Source organism: Carlito syrichta, unplaced genomic scaffold (genome assembly GCF_000164805.1).
Source record: "Carlito syrichta isolate Samal-C Ts95f unplaced genomic scaffold, Tarsius_syrichta-2.0.1 Scaffold90612, whole genome shotgun sequence".
NCBI classification, from domain to species: domain Eukaryota; kingdom Metazoa; phylum Chordata; class Mammalia; order Primates; family Tarsiidae; genus Carlito; species Carlito syrichta.
In genome coordinates this window covers 74578-101734 of record NW_007034708.1, presented here as the reverse complement: position 1 = coordinate 101734, position 27157 = coordinate 74578, and the positions used below count along the sequence as shown (strand labels likewise).

Genomic DNA, 27157 nt, shown 5'->3' with positions numbered 1-27157 from the left:
ATGAATTAACCATTTCAGGACTAAATCTAAATTCCCTTTTCTTTCTTTCAATTTTAAGTTTATACACACTATTCACTGCAGAAAATATCTGAAAAGACCAAAAACAAGAACAAAGTGAAAATCATCTACATGTCAGGAAGGATCCCCTAACTCCATGTTACTGAAAAGGGACATGTAGTTCTGTGCACCGAGGAAAGGGAAGAGCAGGGGCCTTTCCAGATACACTCTAGCTCCTTCCAGACGACTCTCTACAGAGACAGCAAAGCCCCAAAAGGGTGTGGGAGGCAGGGGTGCCCAGCGGAGAGGGTGCTCAGCCTCTTTAGCACTCTGTATTTTGGAATGTCCTGCTCTGAGGGGACAGCCACCCTCAACTTCTCCTATAGAGTAGACTTGATTTATGAGTGAGTTAGAGATGGGGAGGGATGAAGTATGTTTAATTCAGGAGTTATGTATTTATAGGACGTGCACCTTAGTCACAGCTCCCATCTAGCTTCAGTTGGTAAAGAGTTCACCTTTTGATCTGTATCTGTCTAATCTGGTGCTGTTATTATGCACCATTAAGCCCCAATTCTATAATCCTATATCCCAGTTAGAAACACTATTAACATTGTTATTTCTCAAGCTTTTCTACAAATCTCTTAAAATGTCTTTCTTATTACAGAAAGGAAAAAAAAACCTGGAGTGTTAGAGACTACACTCTACTTTTCAAACAGGCACTCAATATTCTCTTCTGAAATAAATTTATTTTAATAATTACCTACTACTTTCATATTAAGTCTATTCTAATACTAGTAAAAGTACAAAAGACCTAGTCTTAAAACTACTATATACCCTGAAGTTAACCCCCAGAGATTCCTAAATCATGTGAGACTCATGGAAATTGGCTACACTGATACCTACTGTATCTTCTCATCAACACTTTTGTAAGAGCAAGGATTCCAGAGCTACATTATTTTATGAAAAGATGATTTCCCACTGTGTTCTTCTGACGCATCCTTGCATGTGAGCAAATGCAGAGAGGACACACAGCAGCTCAGGGGTTTTCACACCTCACAGAAGAGAAAGGCTTAGCAGAGTCTGGGGCTGGAAGAAGAAGCCAAGTGCAAGGATCTAGAGTTAGAACAAGTGTGGGCAGCAGCATGGATGTACAGATAGGCAGAGGCCAGTTGGAATCAGTTCAAGCAGTACCGGCCCCCCAGGTTCAGGCCTCTGAAGCACCAGGGTCAAGCACCAGGGTCTCTGGAGGAAGGTGCAGGAGACTTTGGTCATGTACAGCACCCCAGCTTGCCCTGGGATCTGCACCCTGGCCTGGGCAGCAGCACCGTCTCCTACTGACTCCTTTTTTACCCCTTCCCTCTCCCTCCCTGGGTCATACAGGCAGTGCCTTCTGAAAAGATTCTACTTGTCCACTCATCTGACTTGCACTCTGACCCTGGGGGCTTTTCTCTGGCCTCCTGCCTGTGCTGCTGCAATAACTGAACAGAGATTCCGTTGACTTGCAGTCTGGCTTGCTGTCCTAATGGTCCACCTGACACCTGGCTGCCTGGTGAGGACAGAGGTCAGCATTCAGAGACAAAACACCAGAGATCCAAGGACATCCAAGAGAGGGCAGGAAGTGCCCAAGTGAAGCCACCGCTCCACTCCTTCCTCCCTTCACATACCAGGACATGAGACCAGAGAGAAAATCCTCAATGCTGCACAAGTCACACTTGAAACTACAGAAAACATCATTTTGTATTGAACGAGGTTTTTTGTCTTTTTTTTTAAGCTGGAAATGATAGAAACTCTGATGGAGGCTCCCATTCCCACACTCCTGAAATCTCAAGCAAGATGGGTATCTGAAATAAGATTATAGTATAAACATTAACAGAAAATATGGAGGTTAAATTTTCCTCATACGTCTGAGTGTGAAAGAGTCATTTTTTAATCAAAAATTTTCCCTGAAAATAGTGATTCAGTAGGTAAGCAAACAGGCGACAGCACCATGGCTGACGTCTCCTCTTTCACATCTCTGAATGTTCTGAGCCATAGGTCCATGACACCACAACAGTCTCCTCTTTCACATCTCTGAATGTTCTGAGCCATAGGTCCATGACACCACAACAGCCCAAGAACACAACCCTCACCATGCAGGAGTAAGCAGGAATTCTGGCGGGCTGAGGGGTCCTGAACTACCCTCTACCTAAGTGGTTGCTGAGAGGCAGCCTGCTGTGTCCTACAGAACCCGTCTGACCCACACTCTGTAAGGGTTCAAGCTCTTTCTGTGGACTCTGAAACAGATGCCCACCTTTAGCCCAGGTTCTTCTGACTCATCCTGTACACCTTGCCCAGATAAATTAGCCTTAAATGTCAGTTTCACCATATTCCACTTTTGTCACAAACTCTTCATTTCTTTGTAGTGCCTACAAGATAGAGTACAGACTCTTCAACCTGTCAATCAAGAGTTTTAGAACTAAGCACTGCCCGTCTTACTCAATTCTCCCTAATCACACAGGTCTCACTTTATCCAAATATGGTGTGCCTGAGACTTGCATGTTCCGTCCTATCCTCTTGTGCTATCACTCTACCCACTAGATCACTCTGTTATTCCTTTTTCCAATTCCTTTTGTTCTAGACTAACTGAAATTCCATTTCTTCCTTGATGCCCTCCACAACTGCTGAAACTGTCATTAATCTTCTCAACCCCTTTCTCTCAAATGTAAAGTTTTATGATATTTATACTGGATCTTAATCACGTATTGTTTCATAGGCTTTTGTCTGGTTATGGCTAAGATTATGGATATCAAATTTTCCTCACAGTAAACTCAGTGAGAGTTTTGTTAATATAGTTGGTAAACTTATATTAAATAAACTAACTTCCAAGATTAAACATCCATGACAGCAAATCAAATGCCCACTCCTTTTTTTTTTTTAAACTGTTATTAGTTACCTATTTTTTTCAGTACTTTTTGTTTTGTATTGCCTACCACATGCCAGAGACTGTTAGCGACAGGGATACACAAAGAAGATGACATGCCGCCAGTCTAGGAGGAAAGACGCCAAGTTCCCAGTGATCAAGTACCAGCCGTGACAGGTCCTGACTAGAAGATAGCGAGGGCTGTAGCAAGTCCTTGGAAAGCATGACACACAGTCTTGCTTGCGTCAGCAGCAGCATGAGGGCAAGGAAGGGGTGAAGACCCCAGCTAGGAAGAGCCTGCCCACCTGCTGGACTATCTCTGAGCTCATCGTCTGGTCTTCAGTTAAGAGCCACAACCTCAACACCTTTTCTCACACTTCTGCATTTGTTCAGTGCAATGCAAACCTCATGGTCTATCCCATACCCTCATTTTAAATGAACCCTTCACAAATTAGATGGACTGAGGGGAAAAAGACTTTAGTGCAATTAAACTTTTAAAAATCACAGGTCACCAGGTGTGGTGGCTCATGTCTGTAATCCAAACACTTTGGGAGGCAAAGGCAGGAAGATTGCTTGACACCAGGAGTTCAAGACTAGCCTGGGCAACATAGAAAGACTTCATCTCTACAAGTAAATAAAATTAAAAACTAGCCTGCTGTGGCATTATGCACCTGTAGTACCAGTTTCTCAGGAAGCTGAAGCAGGAGGATGGCTTGAGCCTAGGAGTTCAAGACCAGCCTGGGCAACATGGCAAGAACTTATCTTGACAAGGAAACAAAAAAAACAAACAAAAAATTAGCCAGGCGTGGTGGCATGCGCCTGTAGTCCCAGCTCCTCAAGAGGCTGAAGTAGGAGGATTGCCTGAGCCTAGGAGTTGGAGGCTGTGGTGAGTCACAATCGTGCCACTGTACTCCGCACTTCAGCCTGGGCAACAGAGAAGGACTCTGACTCTCTCTCACACACACACGTACACCACAGGTCCCTTAGCAATGGGAATAACAGGGTTTCAAATATTGAAATTTTTGACTATTATCAATTTGAAAATATTTCTCAAAGCACACTAACAGCATGCACTTCAGAAGGCACTTCTATCATGACAGCATATTAATATTCATAAGCTTTTCATATATTCCCTAGAGAGAGAACCACAGATAAAAATTTTAGTTAGCAAAGTGCTATCCTAAGCAAAGTATCAGGAATGTCAACTGAAATATTAGTTATTGAATATTACCTAAAAAGTTTGTTCCATGAAAAATATCTGAATCTTATATAGAGTGAAAATTCATTATAGCAAACAGACTTGAAGAGGCTCAGACTCAGCAACTTTAGGAGTCACAGCATTCATTTCTTTCAACCAAAAGAAAAGATAGGTGTTGTTTTAAATTTCCTGCCCCAGGCTAGTAGGTGAAGGATTCAGCTCCAAAGTGTTGTGGAGGGTGGCCCAGTGGTCAGTACTTGTCAGAACCACACTCAGCCTAGGTGAGGAGTGTCATTTCCTGGGTTCCACTTCACAGCAGGGAAGGGAAAACCTGAGGTCCAGTGTCAGAAACCTGCCAGCATCCCAAGGCCCCTAGTGATGCCAGGTGCACCGAGGTCTGAGAAGAGTGTCTAGTGTTCCACTGTGATGAGGTGACAGCCCTGTGCCATTTCCACTACGCAGTTCCTTACCATGCCAATGTTGGCTTCCCCGCTGTGCTAAGCAGGTTCTGACTGTGCCTTTAACTGCTCCCTTCTGAGCAACATCTGCTCAATCTCAAGTTATCACCCACTCAAGCTACATTCTCAGAGCAGAAGATCATCCCTCAACTAACCAAGCCAACGAGCACACTGGCTTCATTCACGCAGCCCCATTCCTCCCCACAGGAAACAGAATGGAACGTGCACTTTCCACATAGGCGGGGAAGTGCTTGCACATGCCTGCCTCTGACCAACTCCTGACACGATGTTTCAAGAATGAAGAAACAGCTCTCACACCACTACTTCTGTCCTACCTTGGCTGCAACAATGCTAAGGCCCATTCCATTCTGCTTTTTTAGGGTCACAGTGATTATTTCAGGTTCTTTCCTCAGAGGCTGAGCCTAAAGAATGAAAACAAAGGTTTATTTTATTACTAAAGTCATAAAAAGTGCTTCCAAGTAGTTAGAATACTCATGAGCTAGTCAGTCATATTCACTGTAGTAAATGGGGATAGAGAACAAAATAGTGGGAAAAGAAAGAGTAAAATTAAGTCAATTAATATAAACACTCTTCATGTTTTAATCTGGTACACTAAATATTGCTACTCTTGACTCACATGTAAAAAATGAATCTAGTTATAAATGGTATTTACATGTTATTTGAAAAATTTGGTTTATAAAACATAAACTTGCTATCAGATTGAAAATCTGATCATAAAGATAAAATCCATTTTTTAGTTTATCACCATTCAAAAAAATTACCAGGCTTACCCCTCACCCCCCAAGAAGAAGTTTAAACTTATTTTACACTGTCTATGAGGTGGACAGCAAAAAATAAAAAAAGCAATAATTATTTAATTTCAAATGGCAACATTAAGGCAGCTGCAGGACTCATGCAACGGTATTCAAAGCGCTTTGTTATTAAAAGAAGCCCACTTGGTGGAGTAATAAGCTTGAGGTGACTAAGTTACAGCCCAATAAGGCAAGCCAGCTCTTGAACAGACTCATAAAAACAAGCAAGTGAAATTACCCATTGAAGTTACATGTTACATACATGTCATACTTAATATGCCAAAGAGTAAACAAAAATCAGAAAAAAATGAACAGTGCATACACACGAAGAGAGGACTTAACTAATTAAAGACAAAAGCATGAAGGCATACTGTCAAGAAGTGGTAATTATACACATGAGTTTTTAATGAAGAAAAATAAACAAAATTAGATGACACTAGAATTTTTTTGAAAAATTAAGACCTGAAATCAACTGAGGAATCTGAGAATAAACTAAAAAGATGAAGAATCAGTGAATCCGTCTAAGAAGGCACTTTTTTCCCCCATAAAATCTGGTAATCAAAAGTTGCTGCTGTTATTTGGGATTTGACAAATTGCAAAAAGTCAATAAAAAGTATTAGGATATTCACTTTATCAGTAGTTAAATATGATCATATATTAGGTGTAACAGACCAATCATCAATTAATTCATTTTTTGGTGATGGCTATGAAAAGTGCTCAAATCTAAATCTAAAGTAAGGTAGAAATCAAGGCTGGGCATGGTGGCTCACGTCTGTAACCCCAGCACTCTGGGAGGCCAAGGCAGGAAGACTGCTTGAGCCCAGGAGTTCGAGACCAACCTAGGCAATATAGCAAGATCTCACTTCTATAAAAAAAATAAATAAATAAAATATTAGTTGGGTGTGATGGCAAACATCTGTAGTTCCAGCTACTTGGGAGACTGAGGTGGAAGGATAGCCTGAGCCCAGGAGGTCAAGGCTGCGGTAAGCTGTGATCATGCTATTGCCCTCCAGACTTGATGACAAACCAAGAGCCTGACTCAAAAATAAATAAACAATAAAGTAAGCTAGAGGTCAAAATAAATTAAACACTTTAAATTTAATATACAAAAAAATCTTTTTTTGTGTTTAAAACTCTATATGAAGCGATGCAAAATTGTTCTTAACATATATAAACTGGGAAATACTGGAATTTAGTACTTTTTCAAAAAATAAAATGTTAGTCAATGACTTGATAAATACTTAAGAAAGAATAAACTATATAAATGAAAAAAATATTTCTGCCAAGAAAACTGACTTTTCTAACAAAATCTGTTACAGCTATCATATTAATATGTTTTAGAACATATATTAAGACTGGTCTAACAGTGAGCACAAGTGTTCCTTATTTTAAAAAGTACCTTTGCTTAAAGATGAAAATGTATTGACATGGCCTGGGAAAATCAGTACTTAAAGGTGACTTTCAAATGTTCCTATCACAACAACGTACAGCTAAGAAAGGAATGCTTTGCATCAAATCTTCATGTTAGGAATACGTTTCACTTCGCTTGTCTAGCATCCTCAAAATACTTGCCAGTTCTGTGTTCTCACGCAGAAGGTGACTTTCATAATCTGCACCTTCAAAATATATTGTCCAAGTACCTGGTGAACGTGTGTGAGGAATTAGCCTGCAAAATCCTAAGGAGGAAACAAGCAAATTATAAAACTGAAAAAGCACACCACGTCAAGATAACTGACGTCAACAAGGGAAGCATGATAAATTATGGATTGCATAATATCTAATGACAGTATTTCTTTTTCTTACTCTATACCTTTATTTCCCCCATTGAAAATGGGATTATCAGACATTTAAAATTATATATATATTTTTTGGCCCAGAGAATTGCAGCACCAAGAAGAAAAGTGAAACTGATTCCCCCTTCTGAATCCCTTACTTCTGTAAGAAATTATTGAGCTGGGCTCAGTGGCTCAGCCTGTCATCTGGCGCCTTGGGAGGCTGAGCTGAGTGGATTGCCTGAGCCCGCGGGTTCGAGACCCGCCTGGGCAACTTGGCGAGACCTCATCTCTACAATAAATCAAAAAATTAGCCGGGCGTGGTAGCGCGCGCCTGTAGTTCAGCTACTTGGAAAGCTGAGGCGGAAGGACCGCCAGAGCCCAGCAGGTCGAGGTTGCGGTGGCTGGGAGCGGCTACTGCACTCCAGTCTGGGCGAAAGAGACTCCAACTCAAAAAAAAATAAAAAGAAATTATTGAATTCCCTTTTCATTACTTCCTTGCAGAATTGTTGAATCCATTTGACTAAGATATCTGTAATGACATTCAAAAGACCTACTTGCAAAGGAAAAAAAAAGAGGGAGAGAACCAAAAAGAAAACTACCACTGGGTATCTACCTACCACATCAGACTCCAGGTTCAAAGACTTGCATTCAAGATATCAGATGGTTTATACTACACTTCTGGGACCTCTTCTCATATTTACAAAGTTTTAAAGAATATCTCTGATATTTTCATCAGGGACAAATGACATTTTTTTAAAAACTAAGCCTCTCAATTCAAAGTATGTATGTCATCCTTCATCCAGTCAAAACTTATTTTGTTTCTAGTGATTTTTTTGGCCAAGCCCTTTCACACAGGCCTTGCACAGTTCTTGTTACGTGCTTTCCAGAGCTGTCACCTTCCTCTCACTACGAGCAGTTAACACTCCTCAAGGGTGTCCTGTGTGCCAGGCACAGTGCAGCTTTTCACCAAGTCTCAACTAGTCCCAACCCTGCAGAATGGCGAGGAATCTTCGCTGGCAATAGCTAACAGTCTCATCCCATTCTAGTGTTTCATCAGTGAGGATAATTCTGACTGTTAGTTTTGACTGTTCTATTTAACTGTAATTATGAAATTATTTGTGGTATAGGGAAAAGGAGGTATCAAAAACATACTCAGTAAAAATAAGAATATAAAGTAAGTTTACTTAATTTTATCTTTTCTTTTTTAAATCACTGTTTCAGTCCAGTTGTATTAATATATAATCTGTAACTTGCTTCTCTTTCCCATATTTTAGGGAATTCACAAATTTTTTGTAATTTTAAATTTCAACAATAGTAAATTATTTCCCTATTTTTTCAAATGCCAGGTTTCTATAACAAGTTCTGGGCCATACACAAACAGAAATTTTCCTTTATTGCTTAAGGAATGCATCTCAGACCAGGTATGAGTCTAGGCTGGCTGTAAAGCCTTCTCTCACAAAACTGTATTGTATGAAGAAAATAAGGAACATACATTGAGCACAACAAATTAATTCTTTAATCAGCTTGCAAAGAATTGAGTGTGTAGAATTAAAAACACTAATGGCATAAAGAAGACACTCGGTTCTTTGTGAGTCTTTAAAAGGTATCTGCATACAAAGCTGCATATCCAATCATCCAGCATATGAAATAATGTGGTGATGCCAAGACCATGACAAAATAGCACATATGTCCTAAAATTAATCACTCAAGAGAGCCTACAGGGAAGTCATGAAGAAAACTTCATCATCAAGTCAAGAGCTCACTATTTCCAACCTGGCAAGCATCTACTCTATGGCATATATTCCAAAACTGGCAACTGTGTGCACACTATAAATTATACACATCCACAAAATGCTAGTTAGTTAGTCTCCCTGCATGCTTATTTGTAAGGTCCACGTGAGATGCTTGGAAATAGAGAAAGTGTAGCCAGTCCAGCCCAGGATCTAGGGACCCACACTCAACATGGGGGACAGACAGCACAATGCAACTGGTGCAAAAACAGAAGCTAGTAACATAAGAATTGCTCCTGGGGAAGCATGTTAAGTGCTAGAAAGATGCAGAGGTTATCTAGATAAAAAGATATTCGATTGAAATTAAGAAAATAAAAATGTGTAAGTCCAACAGCAGGAGTAAGGTTGTAACAAATGTACCAACATGGAAACACAATACACAGCTCAGTATTAATAGTCTATACAGTGTACACATTTCAAGGTAGGAAAGTAAGGCTGGAGGGGATATCATGCTCACAGTTTATCTTACTCCTATAGGTGACGGGGGAAGAGTCACTTGGAGAGAGCCATACACAAACCTTGATTTTAAGATCCATGGCAATATGTAGGCTTCAACAGAAGAATGGGGAACTGGGGTGAGATGGCAAGTGCCGTAAGCACCTCGTTGCGTGGGACGCATCTAGAAAAGACAGCTGGCTGTGGCTTGTGAAATGCTAAGACATGGCAGCCTGGAAGGACACCTCTAAGCAGTCCTGTAGCAGCCAGGTGCCTGCTGCATGGCAGATGTACGGCTGCCTCTGGATTCACCACCATGTGCTGGGAGGCTTTTCCCAGATCATGACAGAGCACAGAACTCATCTCCAGGGGCCATCTTGGGTCCACTCCATTCCTCAGACTTGCACTGTAGGCTAGCCATCCTCCTTACCTCACCTGGTCACAAGTGTCACAGATGCAACCTCTACCCGGACTGACGGCTCTCCCTGCCTACTCCTGCTCCTGCCCTTCATCCTGTGGGTTCCTAAGAGACCTCACCCCTGCCAAGCCCCACTGTGGGCTCTGCTTCTTTGAGGATGGCACTGATCACTGAGCACCTGGGAAGGCTCCAGTGCTGGATGTTTCACAAACACATTTCATTAGAAGTAGCCTTTGTAAAATGAGTTTTTTAAGCTATCAAAAACTTTGAAGATGCCTCTGAAGACATAAAAACTTATTTACTGTGGTGAGTTAAATAGTCACCAAAGTTAAAAATCATATTCACCCAGTTCATATGCCTATGAGCATAAAACCTTAACTTCTCTACTATTATTACTTGTATTTGTTCATAGAAATTCCTATATTTTGGGTCTATTTTTCTACTCTTCTGAGCTGTTCTCCACTTTACAAAAAAGTAGTAAGATGGGACTAAAATCTGGTCTAATTCAAAAGCTTATACGTTAGAAATAATCATGGTGTTTTCAAAAGCTTATACGTTAGAAATAATCAATATACCTCAACAAGAAAACACAGCAAAGGTTACAAAACAAAACCAGAGAAATGAGTTGTGCACAGATTGTGCAATGCTTTGAAACCTTTCATGCAAAAGGACTATATATAAGCACAACACATGCCGGAGTTTGGGTTTAATCAGCACACGAGCATGTGTCAATTTGGCACGGTGGCAGTAGCCACAGCCACCAAGCACTTACACACACTCACTCTGTGCCATTGCTCTATATGCTCCATGGGCGGCCCATTCAGTCCTCACAGCAATCTCTTAGCTAGGTAATGTTAACATGAAAAACTGAGGCACAGAAGTAACCCGCCCAGATGAAAAACTGAGGCACAGAAGTAACCCGCCCACAGTAGCAAGGCAGCACTGCTCGTAAGTGATAGAATTGGGTTTAGAACTCAAGCAGTCTGTTTCCAAAGCCTGTGCTGCTCTTAAGTACTCTGCTGTGCTGGTACCAACAAGAAGTTTACAATTTTGTTTTAAGAGAATGAATCGGCCTACTAGACTCATAAAATACCAGGAAGAGAGAGGAGTAATAAAAGGTCCAGGCAGAAACTGTAACCATGGCACCAAGTGGACAGAGCGAGTGCTTACTGTGGGGTCACAACACACCCATGAGGGCTGTGTCTGGACACTTCTGACCCTGTGTCACCATGAAGTGTTTCTCCAAATCAGTGGAATACAGACTTCCCCAGGAGGCACAGGGGTGCACTCCCACATGAGTGGACTGTCCAGGAGGTGGACGATGACTCAAATGCTCACTTCCACTGGGGTCACAGCTCAGACTCAGACATGTGACCAATATTTACCTCTCTGGCACAGAGGGTCTAAAAATTCTTGTAAACCGTTTGGAATACTTCTGACAACATCACAAGAATAGCCATCTTCTGGCAAAAGAAAAGGCAGCTGCAGGTCAGGGTCCTCCTCCAGCTGCACATCCCTCCCATCACTGCGGGCCAGCTCATCAGCAGTGTTTTCAGCAACAGCCACTACATTTTCTATAAGATCCTGTTTGGAAAACAAATGCAAAATTAAAAAGAGATGCTCAGTGACTGGTATAAGTGACCAACGATGCCACAAAGCCCATTTGATCCTTGTAGCACAGCTCACACATCCAGATGCAGGGGCATGCAAGTAAAGCAGAAGCATTGCTATACTTGACATCAGTCTTCTAAGGCAACAACCCACAAGCAAGGTGCACATATTCTACGAACAAACCAAGATTTTAATTATCAATTTTTAGTAATTTGTAGCTTTAAATAAAACTGTTCAATCACAAGAAAAAAGTAGTTCTTCTTTTCCAAAGAAATCTTTTTTTTCCTCACACAATTCATTTTCAGTTGTTAATAAAGATGTTTTTGTGGAATGTTTAACAGTATAAGGGGAAGTCCACACAACGTTAAATATTAAAAGCAGGAAAAAATAAAATATCTACTAGGCACTATTTGTCCCTGTTTGGCAATGTATCAATATATAAAAGTTATTTCTGAATTGTGGGTTTATGGGTGATTTTTGTTTAAAAACTTTTTATTCATATACAAACCACTCAGAGGAAAGTTCACAAATTCTAATTCTATAGCTCAATGAAGCAAATTCACCAGCTCCACCACCATTTCCACTTCCATTCAAGAGACAGGATATCATCACCTGAGCAGCCCCTGTACATCCCCATCCCTCTCCTACCCCCTCTTCCCCAAAGGGAGTGGCCATCCAGGCTTCTAACATCACAGAGTAGTTTTGTCAGTTCCTGAAATGCACACAGATGGAACCACATACTTTGCTTAGGGTTTCTTTTGTGCCAATTATGTCACAATATTCATCCAGGCTGTGATGGGTAATTGTAATTCATTCTTCCTCACTGCAGGTAGTAATCCTTTATATGAAGATATACAGGATTTATTTATACGCTGTACTTTCAATTTGGTGATTTCCAACTTCTACCTATTTTGTACATGTCTTTCATTGGCATAAACTCAATAAAGGTCAATCCGTCCATCCACTTATTTTGCATAATTCTGTGGACACACATTTAATTGCAATGTGAGGTTTTCACAGCACTTCTCTCATTGTAAACAGTCAGTGGTGGTAGACATTATGGACTGGATTTCTCACCCTCTGTAACTTCTAGTGAGAGGCAGACACGCAAAAACTCCCAGCTCCATTCTGGATTGGATGGAATTTTACCCATCGTGAACCTCTTACATCAGCTAGCGTGAGAAGGGTATCTTGTGGCTGTTGATGCAGCAGCTGTGGTTCTCTGGTGCTCAGTCACAACAATGTGCACTGGAGCGCAACAGTCCAACAGCCTCTTAATCTCCTCTCTTCCAGCCCTTCTAAGGATTTTCCAACAACCTAGTTCCCTGAATAAAATCTCCTTCTACCTAAAATGCTTCTGTAGTTTCTGCTTCTTGCACTGAATTGTAACTTAAATATTAACAGCAAAATGATTCTATAAGCTTACTAAATAAGCTAACTTAATAAAAAGAGTTCCTTTCGCTTTTTTTAATCCAAATTTCCCTGTGCAAGCATGTCCCACACTGTGTGGTAATGTGGCAATACTCACTTACCGTTGGGATAAAAGGCTCATCAGGTGCACAGTGATAGTTTTGTAATAAGGCTTGAAGTTGTAGTGAATTTAACTTAAAACAGGTGCTGTTTATATTTGGAATGTCATCGGGTGCATACTTATCCATGGTAAGCAAAGTGGTTGCCTATTTAAAAGAATAAATGACACGAAATATCATGATTTAAAAGTATTTCATAAATATACTTTATGTAGTATCTGTAAAACTATGACAACTTGCTAATTTAGCCCTCTGAGGGGACATCGTAAATCTAGCAAACCACTTCAACGTCCTCACAAAGGGGGCATAAGGAGGTTGCTGGTGACTATACAGGATAAACTTATGCCAGCACCGATTTTTCAAAAATGTATGTTTCCTTGTAGTTTTCCACTCAAATCATGAAAATGCAAATAAAGAGATGAACTGTATACTGAGATATAATCAGTCAGCTGAGATGTTGGTTTTCAGGAATCATAAGTGAGTTCTTCCACATCTTATTCAAACAAAAAACTGGACAATAAATGACTTATTATTAATGTGGGAGGAAGAAAACAGGGCAGCATTGTCTGCTCGAATAGAAAAACACCAGGTGGAAGACGTCAGAATTACTATTGCACAACATGTATCAATGAATCAGCAATACATGTCAGTGACTATTTCACATGTTACCACATGTTAGAATAACATAAGATAAAATTTTGATTTTTTTTGTCATAAATAAGTTCCTCAATGTTCAAAATTCCATTACAAGCCAAATATCATTATAATAAAATATTGGTTCCAACGCTATACTATTTAATATAAGGTGATTCACTTTTCACTATTTTGTAGAAAAGGGCAGTCAAGCTGCTGGTAGGTAATCCACAAGATATTTCTGGAAGGGCTATTTTTGAAATATAGGATGTTCCAGACTTCTATTAATGTTAATTATATACATTAAATAGAACTAAAAACACTGTCTTGCAAAGTTTTTAGATGCCATCTTAATTTTATTAAAACATGCATGTGTAATTAGATTCAATTATTAATTATTTATGTTCATAAAACATTGTAAGAATGCTCTGTGAAAGTTAAAACATTTGCATGACCATTCAGATTACCAGTTACTAATGTCTAAATAGTTTCATTGTCATGACTTTTGAAAACTAGCTGACTGCTCTCTCTATTCTAAATCTCTTTAGAAGAGATTAAGAAATCAAGAAAAAAGGCATACACTATAATAAAAAACAAAGTCCTAGGTTGTGAGGCTGTAGGTGACTCATTTAATTATAAAACACCAGTTCCTAGTCTTCAATATCCAAAAACTTCCCTCAGAGCTCATTAGGCCATTAGAATATGATATGACTTTGTATTCTTCAGAGTTAATTACTATCCGTTTTTAAATTGGTATCTTTCAGTATCAAGTTTTCTAAAATTCACTTTACAGATCTCAATATAAAGGACCCTTTAAGGGTATTTATATTCCATTGGTTACCACTTGTCTTGAGAAGAACTGTGTTCCCTAAAATTCTTATATGCTAGATTCCCAACATATGAGGATATAATTCCTAAACCTCAGAATGTGATCTTTTGTAGAGATAGCATCTTTACAAGAGTAATCAAGTTCAAAAGAGATCAGTAGGTCTAACATGATGGTGACCTTATATAAAGCAGACATTTAACACCTGCAAATAAGGAGAATGTCATGTGAAAATAAAGGCTGAGATTGGGATGATGCATCTACAGGTCAAGGATGCTATGTACTGCATGCAAATAACCAGAAGCTGGAGGCGGGATCCTTTCTTCGGAGCCTAGAAGGACTGAACCCTGCTGTCACCTTGATTTCAGCTTCTAGCTTCCAGAGCCAGAGACAGTTGTTGAGCCATTCAGTTTTTGGTGCCCATTGAGAATCTCTTATCCGAAATGTGGAAGGCCAGAAGTTTTCAGATTTGGAATATTTTCCAATTTTAGAAAATCTGCATATACAGTGAGAGATCTCAGGATGGAACCCAAGTCTAAATATGCAATTCATTTGTTTCATACATACCTTATGCATACACCATGAAGGTAGTTCTATATATTTTAATTAATTGTGTGCATGAAACAATGTTTGTGTACTTTAAACTATCAGAAAGTCACCCAGGTAGACAAGCTGTGGTCGCCAGGCATCACCATTATTCCTGACTCAGAATGTTCATGTGTATACAAGCGATGATTTTCTTACACTTATTCAGACAGTAAGTATGCACCTATAGCAGTCATTCTCTTACACTTATTCTGTAAAAATTATGACAAACCATTGATACAGTGTAAAAACAATGTGTACTTTGTTTCGGCAGCTAGGTACTAATACATCAGTATTGTCATTATTTGTACATATTAAAAACCCCAAAAGAAGGGTATTGGGGTCTGGCTGCATCCAAGCTGTGCCCACTTAACATCAGATACTTTGACCACAAAGCACATGAACTGTGGGGATGGGGAGCAGCACACCTGTACAATCCTGCTGAGATGGCAGTCTGCTGCCAGCTCCAGCCCCTGCTTCTCAGCCCAGGCTTCAATATGGCCCAGCTGCTGACGGATAATTGCACCCCAGTAGTGAGAGCACAGTCCTGAATCTGGGTCAGTCACCAATCTGTTGAACAGCCACATATTGATAAAGTGGAAGAGTTGAGAGAAGAGCTGGATGGTCAGGGCAGCGTTGACTCTGCAGCGTCGCAGCAAAGACATGGCTCCTGTGAGCGTGTGTAGCACATCATCTGCTCAGACAGGATGAGAAAGCAAGGGCACCAGAATATCATCCAAGAAGAACTCTTTGAGTTTGCAATACATGTTGATAACAGTAGATATGGTAATAATTGCTGTTTAATCATTATAAAAATACCAATTTCATTCAAATATGAAACAGTGACATGGCCTTAAACCATATATGGTTATTGACTAATTACACTTATGATTTTAAGTTCACTCTAGAAGACTTTTTTAGTATGACCAGCATGACACACCAAAATGAGAACTATTCATAAACAAAACAGACAGTAATGAAAACATATTATTTTGAAGACTGCCAAACTCAACAGAACATCTCATTTTTAAAAAATACCCCTTACAAATAGTAAACATTAAAATAAAGTCAGATGTGAAGAAAGAGGGAAAGACGGAAGGAGTCAAAGAACATCCTAACCTATTTTTGGTCTTTGTAGACTATTCTCTTCAGGGTCATCCAGAAAGGCTGGCATGTAATTATTAAGTTCCGATTGAAGACAGTGAACCAAGTATCTGAAGATACAAACACAATTTAAATAATCTCAGCATGACACACTGCTACTGTCAGGTATGGTATCAAATGCAAAATAATATGGACACTTTAGAAATATTTTCCATTTTAAAAAATACAAGTTTTACTGTCAGCATTCTTGACATATAGCTCACTGAATTCAGTATTAAGTCGATACATCTTGCACATACATATTTATGCTTGATACTCATCCATATTCAATTAAATATAAACCTTTAAAATTAATTATTTGTAGAACAGTGTCATCTTAAAAAATGTGTTCCTTACTTAAATGCCATCTGAACCAAGTGTGCTAAAACATCCTGGGCATCCAATGTGATTCGACTAAGGTCTCGGTCCTGCTTAATGAAGTTGAGAAGTTCAGATGCATTTGCCATCCAGAAGGCAAGTGCCCCTGCAATATTCTTCTGTTTCTGTAGACAGAACACATTTCCATAAGCAACACAGAACACACAAAAATCATAAAAATAAAAAGGAATGCTCTTGAAAAGCTGCTGAAGATAGACCAGTACCTTCCCATTTTCACCAAGGTATTTACCACAGATACCAGATATTTGCAAAGGAATTTGGGTGCACACACAGCAATGGGAAGTAAATAACCACTGCAACTATTTCTTAGGATTCGTGTACATAGTCATACGGATTTAGTTAGCTACAATTTATGGGTGGAATCAGTGGAGAAGTGGGGATACCAAATAACATAACATCAAATTGTAGATTGTGCATTATCTGGTAATCTGTGCAGTATACACACATGTATCCATGGTTACCCACAGCCACCCTGATACTTGTAGTCACCGGTTTGGACACCATGCAACTCAGTATCAAGTACTGATCTATCACATCCTCTCCCGACCACATGTGCAGGCCAGGCAACCTCAGATGAGATCCAAAGAATAGGAACCAAGGATAAATAATAAAGAGAAGAAACAGAACTTTTGTCATTTCATATCCACACTAAAGTGCATTAAGCAGAAATCATGAAATGCTGATAAAGGTTGCACAGTCAAAAGGATTTTAGTACTGCATGTCTCAGTTGCTGAATGAGTGTTATGCGCTGTTCAGTCCAGCTGTTGTAGTACTGTATTTGACATGGGAGCAGCATGAGAAACTTGGCTAAGCAACACAGCTAGGATCGACTCCCAGCAAGATGTCCTACCTGGTCAACCTGGTCTACTTCCTGGAGAAAAACAGACGAAGGGAAATCAAGCAGAACGAGAGAAAGAAACTTGTAAACAATCATGATAGTTTAAAAAAATCAAAACACTAATATGAAGGTACGACATGAAGGTACAACATTTAGTTATGTTATTCCCAAATTACATTTTCACTTATGGTTCTGAAGCAGCTTTGGAAGAATATAACCTAAAGGAGTTTTCTGTTCTTAACACTGGCACAATAACTAAGTGAATTTTTATTGAGTCTACCTTAAAAGATGATGCTATAATAAACACACATGAACATACTGATTTCTTTATAAGACTTATAAAGGAAGGACTTCTAAATGTCTTTTCATGATAATCATGTGCTTACTACATTAAGGTATATGAGAGTCCATTCCTCTGAATTAACTAATTACTGAGAATAAAAGAGGCAGGAAAGATCAACAGAAACAATCAAAATAAAAGCTGAGAATTTTTGAAAAGTAGAATTTAAGCTATTCACTACCATAATTCTTTTCTACTGAAACTAAACCTAAATCTTAGGTTTAAAAGACTTGTTTTGATCATAGTGATTTCCCTGACTATTCACATCAGTAAGAAAAAGGCTACCAAAGGTAGTTTGACGACAAGTGTTTCACAATTTGAAATAGGCTTTAGAAATCCAAACATGATAGAAGACAGACAATGGCTTTGAATGACAACTGAAAAGGAAATCCATGTTTGTTTATAAAATGATGATATGGGAGTAACAAAATGGTATCCAAATAAAATGACTTTCCCTTTTATCTATGTCCTATCATAACCCATCAAACTCATACTCATCATCCAAACATGAAAGAAACATTTCTTGAAAATTTTTGGCCTTTTTAAAACAATTCTGAGGGAATTCAAAGATCACCTTAGTTTTCCTCAAACTATCCTGCCAGGAGAAAAACAACCAAACCATCTAACCATGTCACTTAACATCACATAATGGCATTGGAAATTACTTAATAATTTTTTAAAATATGCAAGCTTATTTTTAAGGACTTTAAAGATTAAGTGTTATAATTATCTGTAAACATGAAAAATTGCTATGCCAATTTCATCAACTGCTGATAAAGAGTTAAAGGAATCAAACCATCCTACCAACAGAATACCCTTATATTCTGAAATTCTCAACGGGTTTACAAAATGATTTCATTTTAAGTGAGAAGTATGTCATGATGTCCATTATACTTATACATGCCATCCAAAAAAGTCCACTACTGCCAACACCATAGTAGGCTCATTATAAAAGAGCAAGTACCTTTGTATAACCATTAAAAAATTCTTAGAAGGTGGAGGTCAGGAACTAGGGAAGGAAAGAACTGCAGAAGCTGCTTAATGGAAAAGGGCTTTCACTCTGGAGTGATGGAGATGTTTCAAAACCAGATAGGGGTGGGTGATTGCAGAACACTGTGAATGCACTAAATGCTACTGAACTGTTCACTTCAAAATGATTAACTTTATGTGAATTTCATCTCAAAAAATTATTTAAAGAAAAATTCTAAGAAGACCCACAGTAGTCTAAACACTTTCTCTCACAACCACTACTGCAGATTTAAGGATCTTTTTCATGGTCATTACGTTACCACAAACACAGTTATCTTCATTTACTTTGAAGTTTATAAGAAAAAAATAGAAAAAAAATCTTACATTTCCTCCAACTTTTTAAAGTTATACACTTTTCTATTCTATTTACATTAGCTTTTATTTTAGAAAAAAATCTTTAGAGTCAGACATGTAACCAAGAAAGAAGCGCTAAAAAAACGCTTTAAAAATTACTGCCAAATTATTTGGGTTAGCATAGTTTTCCAAGCCGGAGCTTACCTGAATGACTCCTTCCATCATGCTCACCATCTTGTTGACTATTGCAATGACTTTGTGAGTGCGCTCAGTGGGACTGATATCAGGTCTGTACTGGCTGGACAATACATACCGGCATGCCATATATAATACATATGTAGGGGATAACTTAAAATGGACTGTAGAGCTATTAGTATAATTTATGATGGCAGATAAAAATGAATCTTCAGCTGTGAAAAGATTTCAAAAAAGAAGGAAAAACAAAACATGGAAATCAGATGGAGAAAAATGGATCAAGAAAAAATTCATTACCAATGGAATCGAAAATTACTTACAACTTTCCCTGAATTCAATGCTTGCAGGTAGTATCAGTTCAGGCCCTGAAGCATCCTGTGTTCTAAAGGAAGAAAGATGACATGGATTAAAGTAAGGCTACATGGCTAACAGTATCACTGACAACCAGTGTAGCTTTCTGCAACTACTTTTAAAATCTCTGTATAAATTTTTCAGTTACTCAACAGTAAAACAGCACAATCCCTTGTTTTCATATATAATCTATTCAGATATGCAGATGGATGTATTGGGAGCAATCTTATCACAACTTCCCACAGAAGATTAGTTCCTCGTGGTATATACCTCCACCATGAGAATAGATCTGACACGATGCTAGATTATTAATGAACACTTCATGTCTAGTACAGAGATCAGGCTGTCATGCACCTGCTACAGCTATGGCTCAGGTAACAGTGACAAAAACCCAAGAGACATAAAGAAAAACTAAACCATCCTAAGTTTGAAACTGAGTTGTTACACTGAAAGAGAAAAGCTTTCTGAGACTTTCGTCATTCTCTACTGACATAGGTTAGACAAGATAACCACAGAAAGTTTCCTTCAGCCATTCAGTATATAATTTGTCAATGCTCACAGTAATACATGCCTTAAGAAAAGAAAAGAAAAAAAAAACAGCCATTCTACTCACATCTTTTCTTAAGGTCACATCAATTCCAGGTACTTTCTACCATTCTGAGCACTTTCTAACATTTAGAACATTACTAAGTGACATTGTGTCACACTGTGTTAATGTTTATATATCTCTAGGTATTCAGATCAAATTCATTTGAAGGTTAGGTTATTTCTATTGTTATAAAAAAAAAATTCTTCCAACAGTAAGTTACTACCCACTGGAAACACATAATGAACACTGTTTTATGAATCTCCTTTTCCACGTGAATATATACATTTATGTGTGTATCTGTGTCCACCAGAGCACAATGTAAATATAATCTTGTGTTGTGACCATAGTTTAAAAACATTTTGAGAGTCGATTGCTAGGCACAGACTTTCTAAAAGGCGTAAGATAAATAATTACAAAACCAGTTTAGATCTCCTTATCTTAATAGATTTATACTTTTCTCAATGAATAATGTTCAGTTTAAATGCTCGTTCACTTAGACATGTGATTAGAACTTTAAGCCATGTAATTATTACCATAATAACCAAACACATAGGCAAGGGATTAGCTTCCAACATTTCAACACCTTTATTATTTTAGTTAAACTTTAACAAAGATGATCAGGAAGAATTCTCAAAAACTCTGTCTTGAAAAAATAAGAAAATTAAAATAGACAGCAAAGGCCAGAGAACAAATGCACTGCCTTTCTGAACACTTAACTGGAAATTAAATAGTGGTGATTATAATGACTTTACATTGGGATGAAAACATCTACTGAGTTAGATATTGTCTTAAAAGCAAACTGAGGTCAATATTTATTCACATAAATCTTTATATCTGGTGCAATGGAAAGGCGACACAGTTACTAGAACATTTAAATCGGAAAAACTCATTAGTTTCTTAAAGGAAAGTCATTTCATCAGCAACTTCAGTCTATTAATCTTAGACAACTGGTAATGAACTACCAGAATTTACTACTTGGAATTGCTGGTTCACTCATTAATTAAGTTACTACAAGTAATAATTAAAAAATTCTTCAAAAAAATATAAAAGAGTAACATGATGATTACAGATGTATACTAGTATACAGACTGGCTAATAAATTTTTTCAACACAGTTTAAATAAATAGTTCTCTTCCTTCCATCCTCATCTTCTCCATGCTCCAAAAGATGAATAAAGATAAAAGAATATAATGTGAGTTAACACAGTTTAATAAAGTCAAAGCAAGACCAAAAATCTTCTTTTCATCAAATTATATGCTTCAAAATTTATTATCCAACCTATGATTTAATGATTTAACATGACCACTTAGGAAACCAAAGATGCTCTTATAAACAATATAATTTAAATGCTCAAAAGCAGTGTGGCAATTTCTAAAAGAACTAGACATTGACCTTCCATATATATGACCCAGCAATTCCCCTACTGGGAATATACCCCGAGGAACTCAAATCATTCTACAAAAAAGACACCCGCACACACATGTTTATTGCAGCACTATTCACAATAGCAAAACATAGAACCAATGGTGCTGCCCATCAAAACTGAACTGGATGAAAAAAATGTGGTATACATACACAATGGAATATTATGCAGTCATAAAGAAGGACACCTTGGACTTTGTAGCAACTTGGATAGATTTAGAGTCTATCATTCTCAGTGATCTACCATAGAAACAAAGAACAGAGTACCATGTTCTCACTCATAAGTGGACCCTGAACATTTGCCATAATATTATAAGAAAGTAGTGGGATATGGCTGGGGTGTGTAAGAGGGACACAATATCAGTAAGGGTACCTGATCTCAAACCAGGCAAAGTGGGGACCAAACGGAGGCCCAAACTTTACCTGTTTGATGGCCACTTGTATATCTAATCCTGAATTGTCCTCGACATCTTTAAAATTAAAAATAAATTTAATGCTCAATTATTTTATCATGCCGCCCTTATACTCCCATGTTTACAAACATCTAAGATGGCAGATAAGCAGTTACTTTAATTTAATATCCTTTAAAGTGAACCTGAATGCACTTTACCACATTTTTTTTTTTTTTTTTTTTTTTTAGCTGGATTCTCATTCTGTCGCCCAGACTGGAGTGCAGTGGCTGCTCCCGGCCACGGCAGCCTTGACCTGCTGGGCTCCGGCGATCCTTCTGCCTCAGCCTTCTGAGTAGCCAGAATTACAGGCGTGCACTACCACGCCCGGCTGATTTTTGTTTTATTGTAGAGATGAGGTCTCGCCAAGTTGCCCAGGCAGGTCTCGAACCCTCGGGTTCAGGCAATCCACTCACCTCAGCCTCCCAAAGGCGTGGGATTACAGCCTGAGCCACCGAGCCCGGCTTCAAATTTTTTTTTTTGAAACAAATCTGGTAAAAGGAGTTTAAAACGTCTTTGAAATCAGAAAAAGAAACTCAGTGATAATTAATAGTCTCTCCCATAATTCAAAGGGACTTATTTTCTTGACTAAAATTAGTATTTTAAACTTGTTTAAAGAGACTTAAATTTTTCTATAAGCGCATGAATTAAATCTGGTATTGCTTATTTCAACATGTTATATATGATAAACAGAGTCAGAATAGAATAAGAATGGGGAAAAAAGTTCACTTGTTTTTATCACTGTCTTAATAACAACAAAGTAAGATACCTATGAATAAAATAAAATCTTTAATAAGTCTTTGCAAAGCAAACTAATCTTACCTTGCAAAAATTTTATTTAAAATATATGCTTATAAAAGCCATTTCTGACATACAATTAACCATCTGGCTATTCTGACACTAGATTAGCATACTATCAACTACATACATTTGTTAATCATTAACTTTGCATATCCTAAGAGTATCCATCCTAATTGATCTTGCCCCTTCCCCAAGTGGACTGTCACTCATTCAAATATTTGAGCTAAGAATTATGATTCATACTCTTCAACTACCTTGTAAATACCTAGAAGTACTCCTTACAATACTAGTTTACCACAGTATTCTATAACACACCACCAAAAACAAGTACAAACACAGAAAGTAAGCTATTCATTATTATGAAATAAAATTTCACACTGCCCACAAAAATCTTACATAAGAACCTTAAGCACCAAAAAGTCCACAGTAAAAGTGGGATTCCCTTATTAATTAATTACTCATCAATTAATTACTGCAATGCATGGTATTAAATCTTGCAGTGTACAGCGCCCTCTGCTGGAAGCTGGAAAATTGAAGGCCTGTGTCTTCATCACCTGTGGCTGAACAGATGGGGGACCCTGAGTAAGGGCGGCCTCGGTTACTGATCTTTAACAGGTAACAGAAAAAGTCTGAAGATCCCCAAAGAAGGAATGCCTCAGTTTCGCTGCTGATCACAAGAACCTCATCAAAGTCCGAATGTATTTCCAAAACGATTTCTGTCTGAGTCTATCTGGAGCTCTGGAGCAGAAATGTTCAACACCAAATCATGCTGCAGTGTCACACCAGGCAGCAATTGGAAGCTTTCATGTTATTAATTCCCATATTTAAGGCACTGATATTAATTTGCTCCATTTAAACCATTTTAGAGGTCACAAATAAATAAAATTAATTTATTAAGGTGATACATATTCAAAAGTGGAAAAAAAGTAACAAAGAGCAGAAGTTTTCTGCCCAGAAAAACTAGGCAAAAACAATGACAGAAGAAAACAATAATTCATCCTCCATTATTTCAACAGAAGAAAACATCACATCAGAGCATAAAACATGATAATATGGCACTCCACAATTCTTAAAATCTCTATTTCAAAATCATTTGTATTCTTACATATTTTTAAACATATGAAGACTTCTAGGAACTGGTGAAATGACCAGATTTTTCTAAATATGAAAATTATCAAGTATTAAAATCCTATAAAATCTCCCTTTCTCCCTATGTTTTTAAAAAGTAGCAAATTTTAAATTTCAGCATTTTAATTCAATGTGCCTATTTCAACTTGATAACACTGTGGCATATAAGTGAAACACACAATTATTGATAAAGCATTTTTTCCCCATTCAATAACACAGAAAGGAAATACTCCTAAAATGTTATTGCTAACAATCTAAAAGGTCACAAACCCCTCTTTCAGAAAACTTCTGCTTCTTTTTTCACAATTAAAGAATGAAATATTTCCTACCTGCTTTCTTGCCTGCGATAGTCCGGCTGCTGCTCCACTCTGATCATTGGCTTCACCATCCCTCGCTCGGCTGTGCTTGAGGCAGATGACATTCTGTCGCTGTCCAGTCTCGTGGTACTCTATGCAAGAAAAGGCACAGTATGATTACACCACCACATAGACCAACCAAGTTTGACACTCAGTGCTGCAGGCAGAGATCAGAGGCAGGACCACCAAGCAGAGAAGGCGAGAGCACAGACCAGAAAACAACAGAGCAATGCTGAGGACACTCTGTCCACAGGGGCGTGCCTGATACACTGGCAGTAAAAGAGTACTACAACACACAACCACTTTCATTGTCAAAGAGCTGGAAGTAGGCCTGAAAATGCAGGCATGCAAAAGGGGGATATACACACAACGATTTTACAAAAAGTATGTTAATGAGAGTGATGTTGCTCCCAAAAGTTTTTTTTTAAATCAAGGTAAGAAATGAGAAAATGTGTATACTATGAAAAGCTAGGTCCCTTTTTCATTTACTAGTTTAAGAAACCGACTCATTATAGCTCAATACCTAATGAATTCAGTACAGAACTGGTTTTTTTCTTGTCCTTAACCAACATGGGGAAAAGCACATATAATGTGGTAACCCACCAATACAGTATATTTAAGGACTTCTAAACAGTATACATTTCTAACCATTTGTATGGCATTTGTAGGCAGGTAAAAAGAATAAGTTACCTATACTAAGAAAAATCATAAGAATAGAATCAAAAAATTGTATATAATGAAATTTTACTGTAGTGAAAATATTATGTAAAATACCTTATTATAGCTGTTTACTGTGGAAATTGAGTGTAAATAAAAATCATTATCTTACCACTTAGAGATTATTATTGTGTTGCATGTATCTTTCCAGTATTTCATATTTTCCATGAATGGGACAATACAACCTACTTTGCAAAAATAGTCCTTTTCAGATGCTGTAAATATCTTACAATATCAATTATTTTTATTCTACAGACTTGTAATGGCTACAGAAGACTTGGTTGTCTATTTATCATACTTCCATAAGCCAATGCTTTAACACATTTCTAAAAATATTCATCAGTATAGCATGCCATGACAAATGTGCTTGTAAATATATATATTCATATATATATGACTACTTCCATAAGACACATTTATAGAAATGGAATTGTTGGTCAGTGGATGGCAATACTACTTAGACTATAAAAAATTGTTATAAATGACTAGGAATAAGCAAGGGATAATTAAATTATGGTATGTATATATGTTTGCATACTACAAACTAGTTTTAGTTTGTTTTTATTTTTATTTTTATTTATTTATGTATTTGACTTGGAGTCTCACTCTGTCACCCAGACTGGAGTACAGTAGCTGCTCCCGGCCACCACACCCTCGACCTGCTGGGCTCCGGCGATCCTTCCGCCTCAGCCTTCCAAGGAGCTGGAATTACAGACATGCGCTACCACGCCCGGCTGATTTTTTGATTTATTGTAGAGATGAGGTCTCGCTGTCCAGGCGGGTCTCGAACCCACGGGCTCAAGCAATCCACTCACCTCAGCCTCCCAAAGGCGTGGGATTACAGGCTGAGCCACCAAGCCCGGCTTAGTTTGTTTTTAAATGACTTTTAAGTGCTTAAGAAATGCTCATAAAATAACAGTTGAAGAGAGCAGGAAAGGTGTGTTTGGAGAGAGAAATATGTCCAATTGCATTAAAAAGAATAAATGAGCACACAGACACATGTATAAAGAGCTTAGAAAAGGATCCATCAAAATGTTACTGCCAAGGGTCAACTATAAATTGTGAATGAAGGATTCTCATTGTTTTTTCCCCTCCATTTACCAAGTCTTCTGTGTAGCTTATACATTTTTATTTTTTTTTAAAAAAGTTTATAAGGACAGTTCTATTTGGTTCCAAGAATACTTATTCGTTCAATTACCCATGTGATGTTTCCCACAACTCTCCTATGCAGTGGGCACTTCTCTAAACACTAGAAATACAGCAGCAACATAGAAAGCAAGAGCCTGCTTTCAGAGTTCACTATACAGTCAATCAGCAAACAGGAGTAGCATCACATGGCAATAAAGACTGCACAGAGAATGTAAGAAGGTACTGTGACAGTGACAGCATCTTGGAGGATAACCTCTTCAAAAACATAGCTTTAAGCTGAGTCTGAGACCAGAAGGTTGGTCTTGTGAAAATCAAGGACAGGAGCAAACACACCAGAGCAAGAAAAACTTCCAGGTGAAAAGAGGCAGGTGGGAGTACAGAACCAAAGTCCCCTGGGACAAAGTCAGCAGCATAGCAGTGGCCAGATGAGACACACCAGGAGGGAGGTAGGCTCAGGTGACAAGGGACTGCACAAGCCAGGATGAAGACTACTAGTAGAGATGAGAAACCACCAGCACAGTAACAGAATCTAATTTACATTTTTAAAACATGAGGAGAAAGACAGACAGCCAGGAGAGGGTAGAAAGAAGGAAGGGAAAGAGCTGGAGAAGGGCTGGAGGAGGGCAGGGAAAGGGTTGGAGAAGGTCAGGGAGAGAGCTGGGGAGGGCAGGGAGAGACTTGGACTGGGACAGGGAGAGGGTTGGGGAGGCCAGGGAAAGGGTTGGAGGGCAGGGAGAGGGCAGGGAGAAAGCAGGGGAGAGGGCGGGGGAAGGGCAGGGAGAGGGCAGGGGGAAGGCAGGGAGAGGGCAGGGGGAAGGTAGGGAGAGGGCAGGGGGAAGGCAGGGAGAGGGTGACGAGAGGTTTGGGGGAGGGCAGGGAGAAGTTTTTAAAACATGAGGAGAAAGACAGACAGCCAGGAGAGGGTAGGAAGAAGGAAGGGAAAGAGCTGGAGAAGGGCTGGGGGAAGGCAGGGAGAGGGTGATGAGAGGTT

General features: G+C 38.5%; 1 protein-coding gene across 5 annotated transcripts in view; it reads right to left on the bottom strand.

Moving 5' to 3' along the window:
- AFDN (afadin, adherens junction formation factor) overlaps nt 1-27157 on the bottom strand; it is a 107142-nt gene that overhangs the window by 42264 nt on the left and 37721 nt on the right. For 4 of the 5 annotated variants that reach the window (XM_021712568.1, XM_021712574.1, XM_021712575.1 and 1 more), the window contains 10 exons: nt 24274-24392; nt 19525-19586; nt 19214-19419; nt 16467-16612; nt 16086-16180; nt 15395-15660; nt 12926-13069; nt 11168-11366; nt 6937-7040; nt 4888-4974 (listed from right to left, as the gene is read on the bottom strand). In XM_021712568.1, the coding sequence (XP_021568243.1) occupies nt 4888-4974; nt 6937-7040; nt 11168-11366; nt 12926-13069; nt 15395-15660; nt 16086-16180; nt 16467-16612; nt 19214-19419; nt 19525-19586; nt 24274-24392 (1428 nt within the window). Of the gene's footprint in view, nt 1-4887; nt 4975-6936; nt 7041-11167; nt 11367-12925; nt 13070-15394; nt 15661-16085; nt 16181-16466; nt 16613-17358; nt 17380-19213; nt 19420-19524; nt 19587-24273; nt 24393-27157 lie in introns of all 5 variants that reach the window. The other variant, XM_021712571.1, reaches the window with a different exon arrangement.